At 44.9% G+C, this 21,466-nt stretch overlaps 1 protein-coding gene across 5 annotated transcripts in view; it reads right to left on the bottom strand.

Moving 5' to 3' along the window:
* The window catches only part of Trank1 (tetratricopeptide repeat and ankyrin repeat containing 1), an 80,596-nt gene extending 67,835 nt beyond the window's left edge, over window positions 1–12,761 (bottom strand). For all 5 annotated transcript variants that reach the window (XM_057767729.1, XM_057767732.1, XM_057767730.1 and 2 more), the window contains exon 1: window positions 12,076–12,761. In XM_057767729.1, the coding sequence (XP_057623712.1) occupies window positions 12,076–12,485 (410 nt within the window). In that variant the 5' untranslated portion in view covers window positions 12,486–12,761. The remainder of the gene's footprint in view (window positions 1–12,075) is intronic.
* Window positions 12,762–21,466: the final 8,705 nt, after the last annotated feature.

Genomic DNA, 21,466 nt, shown 5'->3' with positions numbered 1-21,466 from the left:
TTACGTTTATTTATCTATGGTGGGCTATGCTTTGGCACATGCATGGAGGACATAGGACAACTTGCAAGAGTTGGTTTTCTTCTTTTACCATGTGCTTCCAGGGACAAACTCATCAAGCTTGACAGTGGCCTTACCTGCTGAGTCATCTCCCAAACCCCAACTGATTTTTTAACTTTTACAAAGATGTATAAAAAAATTAGTGAAATATATCTCAAGTCCATCTAAGAGGTTAAATAAGTCAGAGTAGCTAAGGTACTCTTAATAGAAGAAATGCTAAGTGAAAAATATTCTTCAGCATTTTTAAATGTATTTGCAGAAACTTACCTACATCTTTTGAAGTGGTGCTAACATGTAAAAGAAGAAGCATGTGAATGGAACAGCACATAATATCCAGCAATAAATATGTGACATGACATAATTCTCTGTGGGTAAAGGTAGCTTTTAAATAAACTGAGAAGGAGTGAATCATGACTTGGTAGAGCCTGAAAAAGAAATTTCCCCTTCACACTCTGTGGTAGGCCAAATAATGGATGCTCCAAAAATGTCCACCCCCTTGTCACCAGACCAGCACCTGTGACTACACCACACAGCCGAAGAAACTTTATAGATCTATTTTTGTGTACTTAAGACAGGACTATTACCTGCACATGTGGATGAGCCCTATCTAGTCAGAAGATCTGCAAAAGCAGAGAACCCTGTAGCTGCAGTAGTAGAGAGCACAGCTTGAAGCCTGAAAGGGCCCCACTACGGCAGGCCTCGAAGGTCAAGGATCACAGGAAGAGATGGTTCAGTGGTTAAGGGCACTGTCTGCTCTTGCAGATTCAGTTCCCAGAGCCAACATAGTATCTCATAACCGTCTGTAACTCTGGATTCCAGGAAAACCTGGTGACCTGTTCTGGACTCCATGGCACTAACCACGGCACAGACCAATACTCATACCCAGAATTTTTTAATAGAGTAATGAAATAGCCACCCAGATGATAAAAAGAACATGGAAGCTTAGGTCTATGGCCACAAGGAAGAAATAGATGCTGCCAACAAAGTGATGGGTTCAGAAAAAGCTGAGTAAGCTTTCTAGAAGTAGGATGGCTGGCTACCCAGGTGTACAAATTTGCTAAAGTTCCTTCAGTCAGTATCCGTGACTGCATCAGTTGTCCCATCTTTTTAGATTGTCTTCAGTGCTCTAGGAGACATCTGTTGATATCAAGGTGATGCATACATACAGCTTCAATCTGGGACCTACCTCAATGCCCAATAAGGAGCGTTTGTTTAACAAACTAAAGAATAGTCCCTGACAAAAGTCACTTAGAGGAGAACAGGTTTCTTTTAGCTCACAGCTCACACCATATAGTACAACATGGCAGGAAACTCAGGGCCCAGGAACTCAGAGCAGCTGGCCACACTGCTCACTTGGCACCCACCACAATAAGGAAACAGACAGTGATGAATGCGTGCTGCTGCTCAGTTCCCTTTCTCCTTAACACAGTCCAGGATCCCACCTGTGGACATGGTGCCGCCCACAGTGGACAGATCTGCACCCTCAACTAAAGTAACAAGATAATCCCCACAGGCATGCCCAAAAGCTCATCTCCCATCTCCCAGATTCTGTCCAGTTGACAATTAACATTAGCCTCCCAACAACATACTATACAATATGCTTTACAAAAAATATTTTAGATATGTATGTGCTGATATGGAATCATTTTCAAAATAAATTTGAAGAAAGCAGATACAGAATACTGTGTGTATTATGCTCCCTTTTCTGATAAAATAAGCAATACATAAATGATAAGTAGACAACTATTGGATAAGAATATAAAATACGCATTTGTTTATATAAACATAAATTCTGGCTCAGTCAGTAGAATGCATGCAACACAAGCATGACAAACTAAGTTCAGACTCCCGACATTTCCATAAAAGAGCTGGACACAGCACCACAGTGTCCGTAACCCTAGCACTGGGGAGCTGGAGACAGGTAGATCTCGAGAGCTCACTGGTTAGAAAGTCCAGCTGAATAGTGAGCAGCGTTCAAGGAGACAGTGATCAAGGAAGACACACAATGTCAACTGCAGCCTCCAAAACATGTGCACATGTGCACACACATACATGTGCTCACACATACACATAACACAAAATTAACTAACTCAGAAGTAAAATTACTTAACCTTACTGGAGACAGGGGAAAAGTAGAGGAAGGAGATTCATCTTCAAAACCTTTTTATGTTTTTACAGTTTCCTGAATTACCAGAATTTACAACAGTTTTAGTACAGAAAAAAAAATAGGTAGTCTTCCCTCACATTTGAGAAGGGGACTCTAATCACACTAAAAGCCAAAACCCTAAAGAAAGTGACAGACATAAGTCCACAAAAACCACAGCTCCTGTTCATCAAGGGGCCATAAAGTAGCTGAGGGCACTGAGGTCAGCAGGGGTGTGGTGGTCACTCTCACCTACACTGGTGACCAGATAAAGCATCAGTCCACAGAAACATTCAGGGTTCACACAGGGAGCAGAGCTTTCAGCTGCTGGGAATTTGTTCTTCAAATATGTTCTATTCACTGTATGATTCCCTGTAAAAGCAAAACCATTCAAATGCAAAGTTCAACAGATAAATTTATGTAAAGTGTGGTAGATCTTAAAGTAGAATGATAATAAGATATTTAAAAATAAGAGGTACATCTATATGAAGTGTAAAAACTGTCAAAATATGCCATTAAAGTTGAATAAAGCAAATTGAAGGGCAATTTGTACAGTAACTTATATAAGAAGTGAGAGAACGTAAGGGCGAGGGTGTGTGTGTATGTGTGTGTGTACAAGGACATTTAAGAAATAATACAATGGGGCTGGAGAGGCTGATCCACTGTTAAGAGTTCACACTGCTCTTCCAGAAGACCTGAGCCCATTTCCCATCACCCACATTTGGACGTTCTCAGCCACCTTCAAGTTCAACTCCAGGAAATCTGACACACTCTTCTGATTTCCCACAGGCACTGCACTAACATGCACATATTTACACATTCACACACACACATATGCATGCATAGTTAAAAATTAAATAAACTAATCAAAGTAGTGGTCTTCATGAAGAAGATCTAGCAATGCGGCGGGTGTTCCTGGACTGTGAGAAATCAAACTTCTATTAAGACCCTTGTTCTTGCTGCTTTAGGAAGTGAATTGACATCTTGCTAAATAAATCACAGAAAAGGCTTAATAAATGATGGTTAGACTCCAACTGCTACAGCCCACAAAGCCTCTGAATGTTCCCCAGACTGCCACTCTTTTCTGGTCACTATTTTTATGAGAGTAACCCAAGGCAGCTACAGGACAACAGGAAAATGTGCTGCCTACTTCCTACCTGACAGCCCCGTGCTAAAGCGTTCTCAGCCATTTTCCAGGAAACATGACTGAAGAAAGTCAATATAGGAGACATACAGTTATTCCAATTTGACAGATCAAGAAAACAGGCTTACACAAGAAGGAAGCCTCCTTGAAGGGCACAAGCTCAAGTATGAAACCAAAATCTGTGCTCAGGATCTCCCGGCAAGACAAGAAATACAAAGAGCGACAGAGACAAGAAAAACAAACAATGAATTTCAATGTTAAATGCAAATCCTCAAAAAACCAACCCAAACAAACAGAGAAAATGCACATCCATACCTGTTTCAAGACAAACAGGAAGTCAGGCATGGGCCAGGTTACACAGTATGTTCATCCACACTCCCACAGACACACAATGCTTATTCCCAGAGCCCTTATAGTTTACACACAGGCTGGATAGTATAAACTATCAATGTCTGGACGACGACTCCTAACAAACATCTGGCGCTATATCCTCGAATCTTCCTCTCTCCCTCCGGACGCCTCTCATCCTGCCTGCCTGAACTCCTCTTTTCCATCTAGACACAGCTGAAAACTGACTTCCAGTGTTTCTTCTCGGGAGGGCTGAGAGCTACAATCTGAGAGCTTGCTCACATCTCCACCATCTATTCTAACAGGTCTGCCCAGCAGGACGTATGTTCTATCACTATTAGCAAAGCTTATCAATTTATACCCTTATTTACTCAAACCAGAGCCATCAAGTATCTCTGAGGATCAGAACTAACTCAAATAAAAATAATCAAACATAAGTTTAGAACAAGTAAAAAGAAATATGTCAGAGAGAAAGTCCCGAGGACACACTTAGTACTGGTCAGTGTGCTAAGGCTTACATGGGCTCTGGCTACTAGCAATGTGTGTGCCCCCGAGGCAGGGTGGGCCCTGAGGGTCAGAGAAGGAGCTGGTTCAGGGTTGACCAAAGTTACAAGTTCACTTCACAGTGAATTATAATATCACGTCTGCACATTCTGTGGGCAAGAAACTACAAGTAGTCCAGCACACACACACACACACACACACACACACACACACGCATACACACTGCTAATAGTTTGTTTTGAATTAACTTTCAATCTAGATGTCAATCATGAAAATCCTCCCCTAATATACAGAGAGAATAATGAGGGAACACAGAACCACAGAAACATAGCCAAAGACCTGATCAGAGGAGTAAGACTAAACTTTGGCATGATTGGAAGCCTTCGTTTCCCTTCTCACAATAATCTGCAGGCTAAAGATGAGGTTGAAGACAAATCTTTGCAGACTGCAGCTTTCTGAACAAAGTGCAGTGTGAAGATCAGTTCCTGTGGTCAGTGAAATGGCTCAGTGGGTAGACACTTGCCACCAAGCCTGACACCTGAATTTGATCCCTTGGACCCACCCAAATAGTGGAGACAGAAAACCAACTTCAGCGAGTTATCATCTGACCTTCACATGTTATGGCACGTGTGTGTGTGTGTGTGTGATAAGTGGCATGGACATTTGCAAAGGAGAGGGCCCTGGAAAGATGCTGGACCATGAAGGAGAAACCCACCCTTGCTCACCCCAGTTATATTCAAGTTGTTGAACATTCTTATCAACGAATCAAGATGGCCAGGTAATTCTCTGTGTTTGCTGTATTGTGCATCCTTAGTCTTGTTTCCTCCCGACTTTCCTTGTTTCTCAGCCTAGAAATCCTATCCACTGTCAGTGCTGCCCTCAAGAACAGGAAGACCCAGTGCTGAGCAAATCAAGAGTCTACATAAATGGTACTTGACCTTCAAATGCTGATACTGATAAACTCAGATTTGCCTTGAGTACAAGACACACAGTCCCACTAGCTTACCAGGTTCATGGAGTTTAGTTAAGCAGGCTATGGTGAGTGCAGAGTAGGCCACATCTAGGCAAAGGATGGAGCTAATTCAAGCAAACTGAGCCCAGGGCAATAGGTAAAGGTTATTTTTCCAGATTTTTAACAAAAGAAGGAAATAAGGTCATATTCATTTCATACACTATGAGAACAAGAAAAATATCCAGTCAAGAAAAATGGTCAAGTGCCATAGCTATCAAAAGAACACAATTCTTGGTTTCTACACAGTGACATCATTTCTCAATTACAGAAGTACCTGTTTATCTAGTACAAGTCTCTCTCTTTTTTTTTTAACACTTTTCCCAGCTCTGCCTCCACTGTTGATCTCTGGTTATAACTTAAAAGCATTATCTTTGCTAAGTGTGTGTGTGTGTATGTGTGTGTGTGTCTACCAATCTTGCATGTAAACATTTCTTATAACGTCCTGCACTCTTAGGGAAACCTGCGGGAAAGTGGTCTCTCTGAAGCTAGAGCACTGACTTTCATCTCCACTTCTCCACAGGGATCTTGTTCCTCGTTGTTATTTAAAAAAAAAAAAATGGCCAGTGAAAGAAAATTAATTTAAATATATGTAGTATAAAAGTGCATTCACACACATAACCTATAAAATAAGTTTTATGTATGCTATAACTCATTACACATAGTAGAGCACTGTATTAGAAAGTTATGGTCGGGCTGGAAAGATGGCCCAGCTGTAAAAGGCTAGGCTCACAACCAAAATATAGGAAAGTTATGGTCATATGCACGTTTCAGAATTATCAAGTAAATATTGGGAAAAGAGGAAAACACTAAGCAGGGCCAGAAGTCAGCCTTCAAGCTCCACTTCAGTTCTCGAGTGTCCTCAGAATCTCTCTGCTGCCCTCCATCAGAACACCCGCAGGCTGGATCTTCACAGCTAGGAGGAATTTCATCCCAAGGAGCAATGATAAAATAACAAGACAGCACAGACCATAGAAATTGGTCTCTGGTAGCAACCTCAGAAAACAAGAACCAACCAGCAAAATGAAGTTTTAAGAATTCCACGGGAACAAGGTCTGTTTGTCGTGGTTGGGAAGTTAAGAGAACAGGTGTTTAATATAGATGCACCCATAACTAGTTATCAACGCCTTCATTATAAAATGACTATGATTCTGTTAATGAATCATGACCAGCTTTTTAAAAGGTCACATATGCTTAAAAAATTAAAAAAGTCTAAATATAAGTATCATTGTTAAAAAAAATTACTATGCCGGGCGGTGGTGGCGCACGCCTTTAATCCCAGCACTCGGGAGGCAGAGGCAGGTGGATCTCTGTGAGTTCGAGGCCAGCCTGGTCTACAAGAGCTAGTTCCAGGACGGGCACCAAAGCTACAGAGAAACCCTGTCTCGAAAAACCAAAAAAAAAAAAAAATTACTATACTGAAACTCTTGGCTCTATCTTAGGCTCATCTAAGCATGTAGGCTGATGGAAACGGCTCTGAAGTAGGCCCTGTTTTTTGTTTTTTGGTTTTTTTTTTAAATAGACTTAGAAACCCACAGGCCTGTGGTAGTGAGATCCAGTTCTGAGTGGACATGCCACATAAACTCACTCCCATCACTATCTCTTCTAAAGGATTTAAACACCCACAAAGGACAATTGGACTCAAGAACCCAACCTGGAAACCTGAGGGTAAGATGGGAGCTGAGAAACTGACTTACATGACATGGTACAGAAGAATTTGGGTAACAAAGAATGCATCATACTCCAAAGATGGTAGAAAGGCATCAGAGATCACAGAGGTAGAGAAAAGACAACTGAGAAGTGTGGATTAGTGGAGGGGCAGCACAGCAGGAAGGGACAAGCCTCACAGGGCTCCAGCTTCATGGTGTCCTACAGAAGACAGGCAGCAAAGGGTTTATCTGGAAAGTGAGCTAGGCAACACGGATGCCACAAGACTGACGACAGTTCTACCTACAGGACAGGCCCAGTTCATACATGAGAAAGTCAGTACCATGGGAGAGAAAGCATCAATCAAGCATGGCAAACCTAGCGATGAAATTGACATTTTGAGAAAAAATAAAAATGGTAAAAATGTGAGGCTGGATATGGCTCAGGTGTTAGAAGCACTGGCTGTTCTTGCAGAGGGCCGGAGCACCTCTATTCCCAGCACCTACGTAGTGATTCATAACCATCAATAACTCCCATTCACGGAGATCTGATGCCCTCTTCTGACCTTTGTTGGCACCAGGCACACACATAATATATACATGCAGAAAAAAATCATACACATAAAATTAAAATAAATAAAACTAAATCTTAAAAAAGTAAATGTTAGAAATTAAATTTCACTCAATTTTGTATTAAGTAGAAATAGTCGCCAATAGACTAAAAGAGACAAAGAGAAGAATATCAGGGATGGAAGACCGGGTCTGGGTTATGCAGTATTCAGACAGAAGGAGAAGAAAAAGCACACAAGCATGACCACAATGCCCAAGAACACACAGCACATTCAATATACCATGTAAATAGAAGCCATAAACAAGCTAGTGTCAATATTCTGACACCAAATAAAGTAAACTACAAGACATAATTAGTCTGAGCGATAAATGCCATAGCATAAGGAGGAGATAATCCATCAAGATAACAGAATAACCTTAAATATAGTGAGCCCCAAACACTGGGCTTCCAATTTCATAAGACAAATACTAACAGACTGTTGCGGGAGGTCCTTCCGCTCCTCCAGCCAATAACCGCCAAGATACCAGCCCATTGGGGTGTGGTATCTTTCCCTTTAAAAAAAAGCGGCCACTTCCCTCCTCTCTCTCTTTACTTCCTGCTCCGGTTCCGGCGACTAGACTTCTTCCTAATTGCGTGCGCAGAGGGCTGTTGTCTGGGACAGTGATCTGTAAGTTTATTCCCCTTTAAATAAATACCACCCTATTAATCACAATTCCAAACTGGTGTGGGATTGTTTATGACTTGCGCCTTCAACAGACTTAAAAGAGATAAGAACTCAAATTAATAAAATTAGAGTTAAAGAGGAACACATTATAGCACAAACCAATGAAATTCAAAGGGTCAACAGGAGAGACTTTAAAGTGTTCAACTCCAAAAGACTGAAAGTCTATACAAAATGGATAAATTCTTAGGGACAGACAGATGATTTAGCAAAATAAAGAAATTAAGAGAATATAAGCATCTGTGGAATATCTATAGTAATCATGAGATTCAAGCAATAATAAAGACCCCCCAGCAAAGGAAAAACCAAGATTGAATATATTTACTACTGAAGTTTCCCCAACCTTTAAAAGGCTAATACGCCAGTTCTCCTCAAACTGCTCCATAAAATGGAAAGGGAAGAAACATTCCCACACTCATTCTATGAAGCTAGAATTACCTGAATTACAAAAACTAGATAAAGATAAAAAGAAAACTATGGGCCAATTTCCCTGAAAAACATAGATGCATACTTTCTCAATAAAATGTTTGCAAACTGAATCAATACTTCAAGAAAATGTCCCGTGTTGGTTTCATACCAGAAATGCAAGGATGGTTCAACATACACAAACCAGTAAACATAATACAGCATATAATAAACCTAAAACCAGAAATCATACGATTGCCTCAACCAATGCAGAAAACACTTCAGATAAAGCTCAGCATCCATTTACGATAAAAGACTCAAAGAAATAAGAACAAGCAGAGCATATAATAGAAGCTGTTATAACACTATACTAAGTGAGGGGAGGTTGAACAGTTTCTCTAAAATCTGGAATGAGAAAGGGATGCCCGTTCTTTCTGCTGTCATTCAACATAGTGCTCAAAGTCTTAACTTGAGAGGTATGAAAAAAAGAAAGAGAAAAAGCCACAAGTGGGAAGGACGAACCAGCTTATTCCTATTTGCAAACAGCATCATCTTATACTCTGATACCTGACAAATACCCTCAGCAAAGTAGAACACAAAATAAACACACAAAACCAGTAGCTTTTCTACATAACAATAGTGAACATGCAAAGAAAGATACCAGGAAGGGGGGATCCATTCACAAAGCTTCAAAACTAGAAAATTAAATACCTAAGAACAAACCTAAGCAAGGAGGTAAAACACCTTTATAACGAAAACTTTGAAACCCTGAAGAAAATACTAGATAATGAGAAGCTCTCCCATGTTCACAGAAGAGAAGAGAATGTTGCTGTATTACTGAAAACAGTCCACAGATTCAAGGCAGTTCCCATCAAAGTTCCATCATACTTCACAGAAATTAAAAAAAAAAAAAAAAAACTTCAAAGGTTTCTATGGAAGCACAAAAGACCCTGGAGAGCTAGAGCAATCATTAGAATGAACAATGACGTAAGTGTTATCACAATACCTGAGTTCAAACATTACACAGCCAATGTAACAAAAACAATATACTGGCCCAAAACGGACACACAGACCAACTTATTAGGATAGGGGGACCTCATAAATCAACATAGACAGTTACAGCCACCTAACTTTTGACAAACACGTCAAAATGTGCACTGGAAACAAAGGTTTCCCAAAGGTGCTGGGAAAACTGTATATTCGCATGTAGATACATGAAACTAGATCACTAACAGGTTAATATGAGCCTTGACACTCTGAAAGGCAAGACTTTGAGAAGAGAGTCAATATCTGAGGAAATAATTGCATTAAATGACAAACAGGATTGCATACCATTATAATGCATCTGCCCAACAAAGGAAAACAATCAGCAGAGTGAAATGGGAGAAAATCCTCACGAACCATACAAATCTGATAAGGAATTAGTATCTCTAGAAATCAGTAAAGAACTCCAAAATTAAAAAAAAGTTTTCATTGTTTGTGTTTGTGTTTTGTCTGCATATATACACATACATACATACATACATACATACATACATACATACATACATACGAATGTGCACAGCATGCATGATCAGTGCCTAAGGAGGCCAGAAGAGGGCGTCAAAAGCCATGAAACTGGAGTTACAGAAGAACTGCCAAGTGACCAATAAATATGGTGAATGCATTCAACATTCTTATCCATCAGGAAAATGCAAATCAAAGCTACACTGATATTCCATTTCATTCTGGTCGGAATGGGTATCATCAGGAAAATTCTTGTCAACAAAATCTGATAAGGAGATGGGTGGGGTTAGCGGAACCTTACTACACTGGTGGTGTCGGAGTAAAGCGGTGGGGCAGCCACTGCAGAAACTAGTGTGGAAGGTTCTCAAAAGACTAAAAAGAGAACTTGCATATGGCCTGGACACTCAGCGGTATCAGGCAGAAGACAGCAAACCAGAGACACTTGCACATTCATGTCCTACCGCAGTATTCACTATGGCCAAGCAGAATCAGCCGAGACACTCACCAGGAGAGGTGGATCAGTGGTACATACATACAAATGAGTTTTACTCATCCAGAAAGAATCAAACGACATCATCTGCATGAAAATGAATGGAACTTGGATCATCAAGTAAAACAAATTAGCCAGACTCAGAAAGGCAAATGCTGTTTTCTCTCACATGTACAATCTAGATTTAACACACACACACACACACACACACACACACAGCGTGAAGGCAGAAAGGGACTATTTGAGTAAATGGAAGGTGACTGATGGGGAGTGAATTTGAGCAAAACACAATGACATATATGTATGAAAAACTCCTAAACCCCCTGTGTGCACCAAAAATTTCTTGAAATACTGAAATAATAATAGATTCTGTTAAATGTAAAAAAGACGAACACTGTATGTTTTCTCATATGTGGAATATATATATATACATATATATGAATGAATGATGTGAAACTAGGGGGACGATTTGAGGGGAGCAGAGACAATCACGGGGGAGCCAAGTACAGTAGTATTCATGTCATCATGAAACTCATTATCTTGTACAGGTTTTTTTAAACAATTTAAAAAAAAACACATACAAAAAGGAACTCATCCTGTAATCCTACAAAACAAACCTGATAGGAAAAAAAGAAAAAATTTCTCATCCCTCTAGAAGAAGGTCCTTTCTAGAAAGCACCAAACAGGCTGTTCAACAAAAGACCATGCCAAAAGGGTGATAGCCTTTCCTCAAAACCAAACGATGCCTGGCACGGGAAAAGCTCAACACTAGGCAGCTGAAGGTAAATACTGGTGTAAGGCTTCGGGGCTCTTTAGGTCACCCTCTCCAGCTAAAGAAGCAGAGATTGGAACATTGATAATGGAGGTCCCCAGCCTGCAGATCTCACAGCCCTCTCTTCCTTCTCCTTATATTTTTCTATTTTACTGTTTTTCAAGTGGCACATCTCCCTACGAACTGTCCATAAGCAGCAGAACAGAGAAACGCCCCCCGCTGGGAGCAGAGGCAGGGGGCCAGCGAGTCCCCGCTGCGGGCGCTGCGGGTGGGTAACGAGTGCGCAGAGCCCCCGAGGGCAAGAGTGCGGGCTGAGGCCGGGGAGGCTGAGCCAGGCCGAACCCGGCCGAGCAGCAGGCTGAGCCCGCGTTTCTGCGCAAAGCGCCCCGCGACTCGGGTGGGCCGGCCGCGGAAGGTGGGCCGCGGAGGGAGGCCGCAGGGATGGAGGACAGAGGCCTCCCCACTCCCAGGACACAGCTCCGCGCCCCGCGCTCCCCGCCGATCCCGGGCTGCCATTCCCGCGCGGCTCCGCGCACCTCGAGCCCGGCTAGAGCGCGAGGCGCGTCCGCCCGCAGGGTGGCACCGAGGCCCACGGGGGGCGTCCCCGCAGGGAAAGCTCCGCTGGGCCGCACCGGCCTCGGCCGGGTCGCCGCGCGCGCCCTTCCCGCGCCAGGCCGCGGTCTCGGGGGGTGGACGACCCCGCGGGGACTCGCGGGCCCCGCTAAGCCCCAGGCGCCCTCCACGCCAGCAGCTACGCACCTGGCCGCACGCGGGTCCCACATGGCCGGGGGTCTCCGGCGCCTCCTCGACAAGCGCGCAGGTGACACGGAGGCCTCGCGTTCCGGGACCGGGGCGAGGCGGGGGGCTGCTTCCCGCGGTTCGTGCGGGACGGGCAGGGGGAGAGCCGCGCAGGCCGAGTCCGCGTTCCCTCGCGGCTGCGGGGGCCCGAGAGCCATCACAGGTCGCCTCGCGGCGGGAGGCGAAGGTGTTGCCTTTGCTCCGAGGAGCGTGTCCCGTCCGGCGCCAGGGCGCGGGAGAGGCCCGCGGCGTGGAGGCCCGGTCTCCGGGGTCGTGAGCTTCGAGCCAGAAGTACGGGCCCGCGGCGTGGGGCCCCGTCGCGAGCTGCGTCTCCTCGGAGGCCAGCGGCGGCCCGCGGTCATGGAAGCCATGGCTCCGCACGCACACCACAGCGGCGCGCGTCCCTCGGGCCTCCCGCGTCGTCCCCTCAGACGCCGACGTCGCACTCACCGCGCGCCCGACGCGCCCGCGCCGTCCCCGGAGGTCGGGAGCGGACCGGGCAGCAGAGCCCCGAGCTGCGCGACGCCCGTCGCCTCGCTCATGTCGAATTCCCCGTCAGGCGGGGCGGGCGCCGTCCAGGCGCCTGGGAGAAGGACCGCAAGGTCGCTCCGAAGCGAGCGCTCGGGAACCGGGATGTGCGCTCTACCCCGCCGGGTGGTCCCGGAGACTGAGCGGATCCGAGTCACGTTCCCACCCTCCGGGGCCCCCGACCCAATCAGAGGGCGAGGCCCTGGCACGCCGCCTCCTGGTGGCTCATGGGCCTCCCGGGCCTGAGCGCGTCGAGGGGCGGAGGGACACCGGAACGCCTCGGTCCTCCCCAGCACGCGGCAGGCCGCCTTCTTCTGGTCTTCGCTCATTTCAGCCCCCCCTAACTGTGGCATCTTTCCTTCCCCCCTTAAACTCCTTGGGTGGCACCCCGTTGCCGATAGCCGGGCCGTTAGACTCCACAGGGTTAGCCTTCGGTCCTGGGCACATCCCTGGCACTGACACTGTGCTCCCTTTTCCCAAATTCGGTGGTATGTTTTAAAATACTGGGGCCTGCCTTTTACTCTAATTTAATTGTTGTGGGGTATGTCTCGAGAGTCCAATTTTTAAAGCCCTCCAGGTCATTATACCATGAAGTAAGTTTTTGAGAAACTTGCTGTTTCCAGAGATTACTGGTCCTTTCATTTTAAAGAGACTTTATATATCCTCCCAAGCTCTAAGTAGCTCTAACACACACGTTTTATTCAACCTCATAATCTCCATTTTCAAAAGGCCTAGTGGGTTTCCTACTTCAGAGTCAGAGATTGCAGAGGCAGAGGCTAAAATGTGCCCCTCTACCTCTCCATCCATTTCCAGAGTTTCTCTGACCCTTGTCACACTTTCCCCTCCAATATCTTTTGTTATACTCTTCAAAATCGTCACATAAGCAGATCTTGTTTTTTAAAATTATTTTTTTCAATTGTTATCAAAGTGAGATATTGGTACTGGGGCAGTCACCTACCATGAAGACTTTTAGTTGATGTTTTTTTAACTGCTGTGCTCTTGTCTGTACACGTGTTTGATTGCTATTGTTGGGATTTTCTCCCCGGTTTTATATGCTGTCCCTATCTGGAAAATATTTTGAGAGTGCTTATTGAAAAACTTTTACCCTTGGCATTCTAGTTTGTCTGGGTATAAAATTCTGAATCATAAATCATTTTATTCCAGGGACTTCTAAGGTTCCAGAATTATTGAAAATGCTAAAAACATTCTATTACTGACCTGTTTTATTGTTTCTTTTCCTCGCCAATGCTTTGAAGTTACTGGATGCTTCGCAGAGACGTGGGCCCATTGGTCTCCTCCACCAGCTGCTGGTGTATTATTTCACTTTTATCATTCAAGCTCCCAAATTAATTTCTTGACTATTTCTTCTCCATTTTCAGTATTTTCTCTTCTTGGATTACTCTATCATTCAGATATTGACTTCCGGGATTACCCCTGTGGTTCTATACCTTAGCTATCAAATCACCATTGTCCTGGTTGACATTTTTTGTTGTTTTTCTTCTCTAGTGTCATTGTTGGCTTGTTTTATTCCAGACAGGGTCTCACTCTATAGGCTTGGCTAGCCTAGAATTCACTGTGTAGACCAGGCTGGCCTTGAACTCATAGAGATCTGCCTGTCTCTGTCTCCCCAAAGGCTGGTAATACTCTAGCATATAAACAGTGACCTCAACTTTATTTTCCACTTCATCTTAATGACTACTTTTATATCAAACTTCTACTTTTTCAAGAACTGTTTATCCTGGAGCGTTGCTTTGTTGGCTTGCCGCTTTATTTGTATGGTTGTATAGTTTCCTTGCCTGGCTTCACAGACTAATAGCCATTCTTCCCTCTCCTGCAGACTCTGTTCCTCACAGCGCCTTTATATTGGCATGCTTTGTTTTGTAATGTTTCCTGTGGCCTCTGAACCGTGTCTGTTGCCTATGATGAAGATGATCAGAGAGCATGATGTCCATCAACAAAAGAGTTTGTAGCCTGGGGAACTGCGAAGCTATACTGGAGTGAAGGGCATCTCCATGCAGCCCTACAGGTTGGCAGTCAGGAAACATTAAGTGGCAAAAATCTAGGTGGAACTGTATAAAGCATGCTTTGTTTGACGGGAACGGTTGTTAATGTACTTTTAATCATGTGTACTGGGGGTGGGTGGGTGCAAGTGCTCACAGAAGCCAGAAGAGAGCATCAGTCTCTGGAGCTAGAGTGACAGGCAGATTGATGGGTTGTAAGCTGACCACCATGGGTGCTTGGAGCCAAACTGACCCTCTGTGCGAGCAGTGCACACCCCTAACCACTAAGCCACCTCAGCGGCCTCAGCATACTACTTTTGAAAGAAGGACAAGAAAACCAAAGGCTGTGACACATGGCTACTTTCAAAGAGCAGTGGAACAGCCAGAACAGAGGCAAGCGAGGCTTCCTTATAAACACCTTATTTAATAGAATCTTAACTTTGGAAGCATGCAAATCTTTAACATAACTGAAAATTATGTTTGAGTTTCTAAAAGTGTCTCTAAACATTGAAAACCAACAGTGATAAATAAACTTAACTGTTTGTCAAATAGCTTGACAATTGCCTATTCCTTAAAGTACTGACAAACACAAGCTCCTAAGAGGCTGAAGCACGAGGATCACATGAGCTGACGAGTTTAGGACCAGCCTGGTCAAATAGACCTCATTTCAAAACGAAAATGAGGGTTGGAGAGATGGAGAGAACTGCCTGCTCTTCCAAAGGTTCTGAGTTCAATTCCCAACAACCACATGGTGGCTCACAACCATCTGTAATGGGATCTGGTGCCCTCTTCTGGCCTGCAGGCGTACATGCAGACAGAACACTGTATACATAATAAATAAATAAATCTTTTTTTTTAATGAAATAAAATTTAAAAGAAGGCAACTTATACATTACAGTTTTTAATGCTTTGGGGACTATAACTCCTTAATATCCTCTGTACCCCAATATTTTACTTTATATGATGAACAATATCATCCTCAGCAAGGGTTTATCAGATTGCTAATAGAGTACCTGAAACATAAAAGGATAAGGATCCATGATTTTTATATCTCTCATATTAAAAAAATAACCAAGAGGCCAGTGAGAATGGCTCAATGGGTAAAGGTGCTTGCAGCCAAGCCAAATGACCTGAGTTCAGTCCCTGGTAAAGGAGAGAACTGATTCCTACAAGGAGGGAGAGATGAAAGGGTAACTCTCATAGAATATAAGAGAGTTAAATGAGCCGGGCCGTGGGGGCGCACACCTTTAATCCCAGCACTCGGGAGGCAAAGACAGGCGGATCTCTGTGAGTTCGAAGCTAGCCTGGTCTGCAAGAGCTAGTTCCAGGACAGGCTCCAAAGCCACAGAGAAACCGTGTCTCGAAAAACCAAAAAAGGGAGGGGGGGGGGGAGGGAAGGGAGGAAGGGAGAGAGGGAGGGAGGGAGGGAGGGAGGGAGGGAGGGAGGGAGGGAGAGAGAGAGTGTTAAATGACAAAATGCCTCAACCTTGAGTCTTGACTCTCACAAACAACTTGTAAAAATGCATTTTAAGGTAGTCAAGGACACTGAACACAGGGTGAGTTTCTTTCTACATATTAAGGAATTATTGTTAGTTGGGTTATATATGATAATAGTATTGTGGTGATTTTTTAATTAAGATCTTAAAATTTATTTTTAATTGTGAGTTACGGGTGGTTTTGAGCCTCCTGTCGTGTGTGTGCCCATAACCACTGAACCACCTCTCCTGCCTCTGTGGTGTTATTTTAAACAAGTTTTCGGCCAGGAATGTGCCTTTTTTTGAAAAGCAATCAAATGGTAATTATACTGTATTTGATCTGAAATACTTAGGTGAGCCTTTGAAACAGTTCAGCAACTGACGGCCCCTGCTGACAAGCCAGATGACATGAGTGCTGTCCCCATCCCGCACGGTAGGGTGAGAGCGCCATCTCAGAAAGTCCTCTGATCTCCACATATGCTCCACTCCCCCGTGAGTAAATGTTTAAAATTAAAACACTGAATCAGAATGAATGAGACCAGATCAGCCTAGCATAGGTGAGTGCCGAAGCCTAGTAGGGCTGTGGGTGCTCATAATCTAGCAGACATCCTTCTTCTTAGTCACTCTAGCTTTCTGACGTTCCAGTCACCCACAGCCAACCACAAAAATGGTAAATGGAAAATTCCAGAGATTAACTTCGTGAGTTTTAAACTGGGCACCGTTCAGCATGATGAAATCTTGGACCATCCTGTTCCATCCAGCCTGGGGCATGAATCATCTCTTTGTCCACACTGTACTCATTCGGGCACTTAGGATCCTTCCTGATTATCAGACGGACTTTCGAGGCCCTCGTGCTTGTACTCAAGTGGCCCTTATTACCCTTAATCATAGCCCCAAAGCACAAGGGAAAGGGTGACGGTGATTGCGATATGTCAAAGCAAAGCCATAAAATGCTCCCTTTCAGTGAAAAGGTATATAAATTCTTCACCTGAGACGAGAGAGAAAGAAATGTTGTTGTTGAGACTGACAGTATGATTTCTGTGGTTGCAGCTGTGAAGAAGGAAAAGAGAATTTGTCATTGTTATAGTCACATCTCAAGCCACCAGCGTTACAGCCTCCCACCGTGTATGACAAACAAGTGCAGGAGTTACGATGGAAAACACACTAAATCTGTGCATGTGTGTGTTTCAGGAACACCTGTGACTTCAGACATCTGCAGAGGGTCGTGAAACATCGCTATCATTTCTTGATACTTCTGTTCATTTTTCCATAATGAAAATATTTTCTGCCTGGGGAGAACATTCTGTCTATTGAGGGCTTGCTGTATAAGCATGAGGTCTGGATCCAGTTCCCAGAACCCAGGTTAAAAGGCCCACTCTGGATGTGTACATTAGAATCCCAGTGCCGAGGAGAGAGGCGGATGGAGACCCGAGCTCGCTAACCTGCCAACCTAGCCTACTCTGTGAGTTCCAGACCAGTGAAAAACCCTGACATTAAAAAAAAAGTGGGTGCCACCTGAAGAACAGCCCAACACCCAAGACTGACCTCTGCCCTCCACATGCTTAACTCCCCACACACGTGTGTGCACACAAAAGAAGAGATACACTTGTTTTGTTTTGTTTTTTGAATAATGGATTTAAAGGTAACTGTCAATCAGAAATATCTGGTGCCAGTGATTCTTTCGCCTGAATCCACTGTGTAAAATGAGCTAGCCCTAACCCTCAAGCCTCCCCACTGCTACTTACCAGGTGTCTTTTCCATTCCTGTAACAGCATCCTGACCCCCAAGACTTTGTTGCTATAACCATCTTTGCTAGGCTCCCTCTCTGGATATCCTTTAGGAATTCTTTACATGGGGCTGAAAATGAGTTGCGAGGGTGGGGGAGCACTCGCTGTGCAAGAGTGAGGACTGGAGCGCAGGTCCCCAGTGCCCATGTAAATGCTGAGCGGATGTGCTGGCCTGGCTGTAATCCCAGTTCCAGCGCAGACAGCATCCTTAGAGCAGGCCTGCTTTCTAGACTAGCTTGACCAATGATTCCAGATCCAGTGAGAGACTGCTTCAATACACAAGGTGCAGAGCAACTGAGGAGACACCAGACATAAACATGTACACACTCATGCACATGCACACAAACACATGCATACCCCACGCACATGGAAAAAGTTCTATCCACGAGTGGTGGTGTACACCTTTAATTGCAGCACTTCAGAGACAGAGGCAGGAAGATAAGGGATTTAAAGGAGTTTGAGATCAACCTGGCTCGCTGAGACCCTGTCTCAAAAAAAAAAGAAGAAGAAGAAGAAGAAGAAGAAGAAGAAGAAGAAGAAGAAGAAGAAGAAGAAGAAGAAGAAGAAGAAGAAGAAGAAGAAGAAGAAGAAGAAGAAGAAGAAGAAGAAGAAGGGAGCTGGGGAGATACCTCAGTTGATACAGCCCTTGCTGCACACACATGAGGACCTGCGTCCAACCCCCAGCACCTACATAAAAACCCAGCACGGTGGCACTCATTTATAATCCAAACAGCTGGATTCCCGAGGCTCACTGGTCATCCCACCTGGCCTCATCATGAACCCCAGGTCCTAGGAGGATTCTGTGACTCAAAAAGCAAGATGAGAGACTCCTGAAGAGGCCATACCCAAGGTTGACCTCTGGTCTCCACCCTATGAGCACACACATCCACATGAAGTGCAAACACACACACAGCCTTTATCTGGTTCTGTGGTGGGGGTGCACAGGAAGAGGGAAAAGTGCAGATATCTGCTCATTCCGCTGTGGCGTTCCCATCTCTGTCAGTGGTTGAACTATCTGCCTTTGCTGAAATGGCTCCATGGTATCATCATGTCACTCCAGCCCACCACAAACACCTACGCCTGAGCGCGGCTAAGCATCTGTACTCTGACATCAAACATCTCTCTTTCGGCCTTAGATTGCAGAGCAAAAAACAAGGGTTGACTCATCGGGGCAGCTGTCCATTACTCACACTGCCGAGGGGCCTGGAACATTATTGGAAAGCTGACAGTTTGATAGCCGTACAAATCAAACTGCAAGAGTTTTATCGAGGACCAGAGAAAGTATTTGAGTGGGAGGCAGGGACAGAACCTTGAAGGACAGGGTGCCTAACAACAGACAGTTGTCCACAAGAGAGGGCCCCAACAGATAAAGGGCTCTGCTCACAGTGAGCAGAGGCCGGCCAGAGCATGTGACTTATGTCTCAGGGACATTCTTTAGACCACAGAAGAGCTGTTGCTATCCCAGCCCTCTTGCTCTCCGACTGCTCACGCATTGCTCTTGCTGCCCATCACAGACAGACTTAACAGGTTGAAAGATCATGTATTGGAGTCTTTGGGGATAGCTCAGTTGGTAAGATACTTGCCATGCAAGCGTGATGACCTGAGTTCGAATCCTCAGCTGAGCGTGGCCAGGTACACTTGTAAATCCCAGTGCTAAGGAAGCAGAGATAGACAGGTCACTGGGCTGAGCAGTGCTGGTGCACGCCTTTAATCCCAGCACTTGGAAAGCAGAGGCAGGCAGATCTCTGTGAGTTTGAGATCAGCCAGGTCTACAAGAGCTAGTTCCAAGACAGTCTCCAAAGCTACAGAGAAACCTTGTTTTTGTCTTGAAACCACAGAGCCATCTCTCTGGTCCCATGTCAACAGTTTTTGAGAGGGCCAAGTACATTCTTGTTGGCCACAGGCTACTGCTGCCTAAGCTAGCCCTGCCTCCTGTCTTGCTCCCCCGCTCTCACTAAAGCCCCCATCTGCTCCGGCCATCAGTCTCCTTGCCATTCTCCTTTGGCAGCTGTTTCTCAATGTACTGGGACTGGCATTTTAGAAATGCGTCTATAACCACACAGAGAATTCCATAGTCTCAAACATGTATGCACAGGATAAACCAATGAATCAATGATTGCAGGAAATATCCATCCACTCGTGAGACACAGAGAGAAATGTTTCTCATTCTAAGCAATTACAGTTTCCTGCACCAAACCCATGAATACTTTTATCCACCCCACTGCCCATAGCAGAAGCTTCCCCTCTCTTTCTGTTTTATTCTGATTTTTTTGTCTCCTGAAAGGAATAACTTAGAGGCAGAGATTAATTCTCACTCTCCCAGCTGCGGATGTCTCGGTCTGCATTTAGCTGCCCCCTCTGTTTCTGAGAAACAAAACATCAGAACCGAAGGGCATGGAGAGCAAGTCGTTCCCCTCCCAGAAGCCAGGAAGCAGAAAGTTAGCCCAGAAGGCTCCAGCAACAGCGTACATCATCCTAGAGCATGCTCCAGGGGTCTACTTGATTCACCAGCCCCACTTCCCAGTGATACCACCAAATAATGTACCCATCAATAGATTCACTTACTGATGAGGTCACATGCCTTCCGACCCAAACATCTCTCAATGACAGAATCTACCGTCTCTCAGTGATAGACTCTACACCATGTCCAAAGCATAACAAGCCTTCGAGCCATCCCTGACAGAGAGTTATCAGTACCCATCATCCTCCCTCTCCACCACTTATTCCACTAGCATGGGATAAAGTCCAGGCCTCCCATATCCTTACAACAGTGGGCATTTGACAAAGTCTGGAAACACCATTTGTTGTCTTGGTTTTGCAGGGGAGTGGATGGTTGCTACTGGTACCTGCTTTAGTAGAGGCTGGTGTTGCTGTTAAACATCTTACCTGACTCAGGTCAGTCTTCCACAGGCAGCAATTACCCAGCTTGAAGTGTCTGTGGTGCCAAGGTTAGGAAAGCTTGTCTTAGAAGAAACAGTAGATTATCCTTCCATTAGCTACCTGCCAATAAACTGCACAAAGGTGTGTCTTCCAAGATAACTAGGCTTGATCTGTGTTGTGAAAAGCCAAGCCTGGACACAATGACATATGCGAGGATGGGTGGACACTTACCTGAGGGCAGCCAACATACAGACTAGCCAGCTCCCTCCCCCAAGTCGCACTAAGCTGAAAGCTGTCCCAGCAGATTCTAGTGATTTGATGAACCAAACCACCTCTCGGGGATCTGAAATGGGCATTAGAATAAAGAGCCCAGGAAGTTGGTGGTAGACACGGAAGGTAATTGAGAGAGAGGCAGTTCCAGAGGCTGTTGCAGTCAGAGTTAGCTGAGCTGAAGCCACCAGGTAGAGAAAGAGGCCCACGAGCTGAGGCTGGTGGTTGGAAAAGGAGCAAGGTGGTGGAGATAGCCATCGGACTCCTGGTTGATAGCATGAGTCGGGAGGACCAGGCTACTCTGGGGAAGCCTCCTTTGCTTCCAGTCTGGAGAAGGCCTGGGTGGAAAGGTATTTCTGTGAATCTGAGTCCCACCCTTTTGTCACTACCTGTGACCTGACATAGACCTTGC

Source organism: Chionomys nivalis, chromosome 4 (assembly GCF_950005125.1).
Source record: "Chionomys nivalis chromosome 4, mChiNiv1.1, whole genome shotgun sequence".
Lineage (NCBI taxonomy): Eukaryota > Metazoa > Chordata > Mammalia > Rodentia > Cricetidae > Chionomys > Chionomys nivalis.
The sequence above is the reverse complement of the archived record's forward strand: the minus strand, read 5'-3'. Positions and strand labels throughout refer to the sequence as shown.